Source organism: Eimeria tenella, genomic scaffold, assembly GCF_000499545.2.
Source record: "Eimeria tenella Houghton genomic scaffold, Eth_scaff173, whole genome shotgun sequence".
NCBI lineage: Eukaryota > Apicomplexa > Conoidasida > Eucoccidiorida > Eimeriidae > Eimeria > Eimeria tenella.
The window spans coordinates 9486-16517 of NW_013541557.1; the positions used below are offsets into that span (position 1 = coordinate 9486).

At 58.5% G+C, this 7032-nt stretch overlaps 1 protein-coding gene across 1 annotated transcript; it reads left to right on the forward strand.

The window, feature by feature from the left end:
* Nucleotides 1-3831: 3831 nt before the first annotated feature.
* On the forward strand, nucleotides 3832-3937 carry ETH_00006330 (uncharacterized protein; the record flags this gene model as incomplete). Its single annotated transcript, XM_013373782.1, has 1 exon — nucleotides 3832-3937. A coding segment is annotated over one exon (106 nt), but the record flags the coding sequence as incomplete, so codon positions are not given.
* Between the last annotated feature and the right edge of the window lie 3095 nt (nucleotides 3938-7032).

Genomic DNA, 7032 nt, shown 5'->3' on the forward strand with positions numbered 1-7032 from the left:
CGAAGGCGTCCTTGCTGTGTCGGTAGCGTCGCAGTAGTGGTCTGCGGAGTGAAGATTCCTCGCACCTGGAGACAGCAGGAGACTGTCTGGGCTTCAAAGACTCATTTCCTTTAGGTAGTGTGTCGCGAAGGAGTGCAGTGTTTGGCTGTGAACTGACGCTCGCGCAGGAAGTGGGTGCGGGGTTGCGGCAAGCCAGCTGTGGGTTGCAAGAGCAGGGAGGAGCTTCTTTTGCATGGCGCGTCATGCGACGTGATCTGGCGATTCGCGTTTTGTGGCTGCGGATTATAGCGAAACACGTGCGGTGGTTTGTTGCGCAGGCCGTGACGGCACGAGTGTGAGAGGGGTTTTGCAGGAGGCGGGCCTGGGTGTAGCAGGTCGTGCAGCTGTTTTCAGCGGGGACGGAGTCCAGGTGTTGGCATTGCAGCGTTCTGTACGTGTGCCAAGGCGTCCTTGCTGTGTCGGTAGCGTCGCAGTAGTGGTCTGCGGAGTGAAGATTCCTCGCACCTGGAGACAGCAGGAGACTGTCTGGGCTTCAAAGACTCATTTCCTTTAGGTAGTGTGTCGCGAAGGAGTGCAGTGTTTGGCTGTGAACTGACGCTCGCGCAGGAAGTGGGTGCGGGATTGCGGCGAGCCAGCTGTGGGTTGCAAGAGCAGGGAGGAGCTTCTTTTGCATGGTGCGTCGTGCGACGTGATTGGCGATTCGTGTTGTGTGGCTGCGGATTATAGCGAAACACGTGCGGTGGTTTGTTGCGCAGGACGTGACGACACGAGTGTGAGAGGGGTTTTGCAGGAGGCGGGCCTGGGTGTGGCAGGTCGTGCAGCTGTTTTCAGCGGGGACGGAGTCCAGGTGTTGGCATTGCAGCGTTCTGTAGGTGTGCGAAGGCGTCCTTGCTGTGTCGGTAGCGTCGCAGTAATGGTCTGCGGAGTGAAGATTCCTCGCACCTGGAGACAGCAGGAGACTGTCTGGGCTTCAAAGACTCATTTCCTTTAGGTAGTGTGTCGCGAAGGAGTGCAGTGTTTGGCTGTGAACTGACGCTCGCGCAGGAAGTGGGTGCGGGGTTGCGGCAAGCCAGCTGTGGGTTGCAAGAGCAGGGAGGAGCTTCTTTTGCATGGCGCGTCATGCGACGTGATTGGCGATTCGCGTTTTGTGGCTGCGGATTATAGCGAAACACGTGCGGTGGTTTGTTGCGCAGGACGTGACGGCACGAGTGTGAGAGGGGTTTTGCAGGAGGCGGGCCTGGGTGTAGCAGGTCGTGCAGCTGTTTTCAGCGGGGACGGAGTCCAGGTGTTGGCATTGCAGCGTTCTGTAGGTGTGCGAAGGCGTCCTTGCTGTGTCGGTAGCGTCGCAGTAGTGGTCTGCGGAGTGAAGATTCCTCGCACCTGGAGACAGCAGGAGACTGTCTGGGCTTCAAAGACTCATTTCCTTTAGGTAGTGTGTCGCGAAGGAGTGCAGTGTTTGGCTGTGAACTGACGCTCGCGCAGGAAGTGGGTGCGGGGTTGCGGCAAGCCAGCTGTGGGTTGCAAGAGCAGGGAGGAGCTTCTTTTGCTGGTGCGTCGTGCGACGTGATTGGCGATTCGTGTTGTGTGGCTGCGGATTATAGCGAAACACGTGCGGTGGTTTGTTGCGCAGGACGTGACGACACGAGTGTGAGAGGGGTTTTGCAGGAGGCGGGCCTGGGTGTAGCAGGTCGTGCAGCTGTTTTCAGCGGGGACGGAGTCCAGGTGTTGGCATTGCAGCGTTCTGTAGGTGTGCGAAGGCGTCCTTGCTGTGTCGGTAGCGTCGCAGTAGTGGTCTGCGGAGTGAAGATTCCTCGCACCTGGAGACAGCAGGAGACTGTCTGGGCTTCAAAGACTCATTTCCTTTAGGTAGTGTGTCGCGAAGGAGTGCAGTGTTTGGCTGTGAACTGACGCTCGCGCAGGAAGTGGGTGCGGGGTTGCGGCAAGCCAGCTGTGGGTTGCAAGAGCAGGGAGGAGCTTCTTTTGCATGGTGCGTCGTGCGGGGAGATTGACGATTCGTGTTGTGCGGCTGCGGATTATAGCGAAACACGTGCGGTAGTTTGTTGCGCAGGACGTGACGGCACGAGTGTGAGAGGGGTTTTGCAGGAGGCGGGCCTGGGTGTAGCAGGTCGTGCAGCTGTTTTCAGCGGGGACGGAGTCCAGGTGTTGGCCTTGCAGCGTTCTGTAGGTGTGCGAAGGCGTCCTTGCTGTGTCGGTAGCGTCGCAGTAGTGGTCTGCGGAGTGAAGATTCCTCGCACCTGGAGACAGCAGGAGACTGTCTGGGCTTCAAAGACTCATTTCCTTCAGGTAGTGTGTCGCGAAGGAGTGCAGTGTTTGGCTGTGAACTGACGCTCGCGCAGGAAGTGGGTGCGGGGTTGCGGCGAGCCAGCTGTGGGTTGCAAGAGCAGGGAGGAGCTTCTTTTGCATGGTGCGTCGTGCGAGGAGATTCACGATTCGTGTTATGTGGCTGCGGATTATAGCGAAACACGTGCGGTAGTTTGTTGCGCAGGACGCGACGGCACGAGTGTGAGAGGGGTTTTGCAGGAGGCGGGCCTGGGTGTGGCAGGTCGTGCAGCTGTTTTCAGCGGGGACGGAGCCCAGGTGTTGGCATTGCAGCGTTCTGTAGGTGTGCGAAGGCGTCCTTGCTGTGTCGGTAGCGTCGCAGTAGTGGTCTGCGGAGTGAAGATTCTTCGCACCTGGAGACAGCAGGAGACTGTCTGGGCTTCAAAGACTCATTTCCTTTAGGTAGTGTGTCGCGAAGGAGTGCAGTGTTTGGCTGTGAACTGACGCTCGCGCAGGAAGTGGGTGCGGGGTTGCGGCAAGCCAGCTGTGGGTTGCAAGAGCAGGGAGGAGCTTCTTTTGCATGGCGCGTCATGCGACGTGATTGGCGATTCGCGTTTTGTGGCTGCGGATTATAGCGAAACACGTGCGGTGGTTTGTTGCGCAGGACGTGACGGCACGAGTGTGAGAGGGGTTTTGCAGGAGGCGGGCCTGGGTGTAGCAGGTCGTGCAGCTGTTTTCAGCGGGGACGGAGTCCAGGTGTTGGCATTGCAGCGTTCTGTAGGTGTGCGAAGGCGTCCTTGCTGTGTCGGTAGCGTCGCAGTAGTGGTCTGCGGAGTGAAGATTCCTCGCACCTGGAGACAGCAGGAGACTGTCTGGGCTTCAAAGACTCATTTCCTTTAGGTAGTGTGTCGCGAAGGAGTGCAGTGTTTGGCTGTGAACTGACGCTCGCGCAGGAAGTGGGTGCGGGGTTGCGGCAAGCCAGCTGTGGGTTGCAAGAGCAGGGAGGAGCTTCTTTTGCATGGTGCGTCGTGCGGGGAGATTGGCGATTCGTGTTGTGTGGCTGCGGATTATAGCGAAACACGTGCGGTGGTTTGTTGCGCAGGACGTGACGACACGAGTGTGAGAGGGGTTTTGCAGGAGGCGGGCCTGGGTGTGGCAGGTCGTGCAGATGTTTTCAGCGGGGACGGAGTCCAGGTGTTGGCATTGCAGCGTTCTGTAGGTGTGCGAAGGCGTCCTTGCTGTGTCGGTAGCGTCGCAGTAGTGGTCTGCGGAGTGAAGATTCCTCGCACCTGGAGACAACAGGAGACTGCCTGGGCTTCAAAGACTCATTCCCTTTAGGTCGTGTGTCGCGAAGGAGTGCAGTGTTTGGCTGTGAACTGACGCTCGCGCAGGAAGTGGGTGCGGGGTTGCGGCAAGCCAGCTGTGGGTTGCAAGAGCAGGGAGGAGCTTCTTTTGCATGGTGCGTCGTGCGACGTGATTGGCGATTCGTGTTGTGTGGCTGCGGATTATAGCGAAACACGTGCGGTAGTTTGTTGCGCAGGACGTGACGGCATGAGTGTGAGAGGGGTTTTGCAGGAGGCGGGCCTGGGTGTGGCAGGTCGTGCAGCTGTTTTCAGCGGGGACAGAGTCCAGGTGTTGGCATTGCAGCGTTCTGTAGGTGTGCGAAGGCGTCCTTGCTGTGTCGGTAGCGTCGCAGTAGTGGTCTGCGGAGTGAAGATTCCTCGCACCTGGAGACAGCAGGAGACTGTCTGGGCTTCAAAGACTCATTTCCTTTAAGTAGTGTGTTGCGAAGGAGTGCAGTGTTTGGCTGTGAACTGACGCTCGCGCAGGAAGTGGGTGCGGGGTTGCGGCAAGCCAGCTGTGGGTTGCAAGAGCAGGGAGGAGCTTCTTTTGCATGGTGCGTCGTGCGGGGAGATTGACGATTCGTGTTGTGTGGCTGCGGATTATAGCGAAACACGTGCGGTGGTTTGTTGCGCAGGACGCGACGGCACGAGTGTGAGAGGGGTTTTGCAGGAGGCGGGCCTGGCTGTGGCAGGTCGTGCAGCTGTTTTCAGCGGGGACGGAGTCCAGGTGTTGGCCTTGCAGCGTTCTGTAGGTGTGCGAAGGCGTCCTTGCTGTGTCGGTAGCGTCGCAGTAGTGGTCTGCGGAGTGAAGATTCTTCGCACCTGGAGACAGCAGGAGACTGTCTGGGCTTCAAAGACTCATTTCCTTTAGGTAGTGTGTCGCGAAGGAGTGCAGTGTTTGGCTGTGAACTGACGCTCGCGCAGGAAGTGGGTGCGGGGTTGCGGCAAGCCAGCTGTGGGTTGCAAGAGCAGGGAGGAGCTTCTTTTGCATGGTGCGTCGTGCGAGGAGATTCACGATTCGTGTTATGTGGCTGCGGATTATAGCGAAACACGTGCGGTAGTTTGTTGCGCAGGACGCGACGGCACGAGTGTGAGAGGGGTTTTGCAGGAGGCGGGCCTGGGTGTGGCAGGTCGTGCAGCTGTTTTCAGCGGGGACGGAGTCCAGGTGTTGGCATTGCAGCGTTCTGTAGGTGTGCGAAGGCGTCCTTGCTGTGTCGGTAGCGTCGCAGTAGTGGTCTGCGGAGTGAAGATTCTTCGCACCTGGAGACAGCAGGAGACTGTCTGGGCTTCAAAGACTCATTTCCTTTAGGTAGTGTGTCGCGAAGGAGTGCAGTGTTTGGCTGTGAACTGACGCTCGCGCAGGAAGTGGGTGCGGGGTTGCGGCAAGCCAGCTGTGGGTTGCAAGAGCAGGGAGGAGCTTCTTTTGCATGGTGCGTCGTGCGGGGAGATTGGCGATTCGTGTTGTGTGGCTGCGGATTATAGCGAAACACGTGCGGTAGTTTGTTGCGCAGGACGTGACGGCACGAGTGTGAGAGGGGTTTTGCAGGAGGCGGGCCTGGGTGTAGCAGGTCGTGCAGCTGTTTTCAGCGGGGACGGAGTCCAGGTGTTGGCCTTGCAGCGTTCTGTAGGTGTGCGAAGGCGTCCTTGCTGTGTCGGTAGCGTCGCAGTAGTGGTCTGCGGAGTGAAGATTCCTCGCACCTGGAGACAGCAGGAGACTGTCTGGGCTTCAAAGACTCATTTCCTTCAGGTAGTGTGTCGCGAAGGAGTGCAGTGTTTGGCTGTGAACTGACGCTCGCGCAGGAAGTGGGTGCGGGGTTGCGGCGAGCCAGCTGTGGGTTGCAAGAGCAGGGAGGAGCTTCTTTTGCATGGTGCGTCGTGCGAGGAGATTCACGATTCGTGTTATGTGGCTGCGGATTATAGCGAAACACGTGCGGTAGTTTGTTGCGCAGGACGCGACGGCACGAGTGTGAGAGGGGTTTTGCAGGAGGCGGGCCTGGGTGTGGCAGGTCGTGCAGCTGCTTTCAGCGGGGACGGAGTCCAGGTGTTGGCCTTGCAGCGTTCTGTAGGTATGCGAAGGCGTCCTTGCTGTGTCGGTAGCGTCGCAGTAGTGGTCTGCGAATTGAAGATTCTTCGCACCTGGAGACAGCAGGAGACTGTCTGGGCTTCAAAGACTCATTTCCTCTAGGTAGCGTGTCGCGAAGGAGTGCAGTGTTTGGCTGTGCGCTGACGCTCGCGCAGGAAGTGGGTGCGGGGTTGCGGCAAGCCAGCTGTGGGTTGCAAGAGCAGGGAGGAGCTTCTTTTGCATGGTGCGTCGTGCGAGGAGATTCACGATTCGTGTTATGTGGCTGCGGATTATAGCGAAACACGTGCGGTAGTTTGTTGCGCAGGACGCGACGGCACGAGTGTGAGAGGGGTTTTGCAGGAGGCGGGCCTGGGTGTAGCAGGTCGTGCAGCTGTTTTCAGCGGGGACGGAGTCCAGGTGTTGGCATTGCAGCGTTCTGTAGGTGTGCGAAGGCGTCCTTGCTGTGTCGGTAGCGTCGCAGTAGTGGTCTGCGGAGTGAAGATTCCTCGCACCTGGAGACAGCAGGAGACTGTCTGGGCTTCAAAGACTCATTTCCTTTAGGTAGTGTGTTGCGAAGGAGTGCAGTGTTTGGCTGTGAACTGACGCTCGCGCAGGAAGTGGGTGCGGGATTGCGGCGAGCCAGCTGTGGGTTGCAAGAGCAGGGAGGAGCTTCTTTTGCATGGTGCGTCGTGCGACGTGATTGGCGATTCGTGTTGTGCGGCTGCGGATTATAGCGAAACACGTGCGGTAGTTTGTTGCGCAGGACGCGACGGCACGAGTGTGAGAGGGGTTTTGCAGGAGGCGGGCCTGGGTGTGGCAGGTCGTGCAGCTGTTTTCAGCGGGGACGGAGTCCAGGTGTTGGCATTGCAGCGTTCTGTAGGTGTGCGAAGGCGTCCTTGCTGTGTCGGTAGCGTCGCAGTAGTGGTCTGCGGAGTGAAGATTCCTCGCACCTGGAGACAGCAGGAGACTGTCTGGGCTTCAAAGACTCATTTCCTTTAGGTAGTGTGTCGCGAAGGAGTGCAGTGTTTGGCTGTGAACTGACGCTCGCGCAGGAAGTGGGTGCGGGGTTGCGGCAAGCCAGCTGTGGGTTGCAAGAGCAGGGAGGAGCTTCTTTTGCATGGTGCGTCGTGCGGGGAGATTGGCGATTCGTGTTGTGTGGCTGCGGATTATAGCGAAACACGTGCGGTGGTTTGTTGCGCAGGACGTGACGACACGAGTGTGAGAGGGGTTTTGCAGGAGGCGGGCCTGGGTGTGGCAGGTCGTGCAGCTGTTTTCAGCGGGGACGGAGTCCAGGTGTTGGCATTGCAGCGTTCTGTAGGTGTGCGAAGGCGTCCTTGCTGTGTCGGT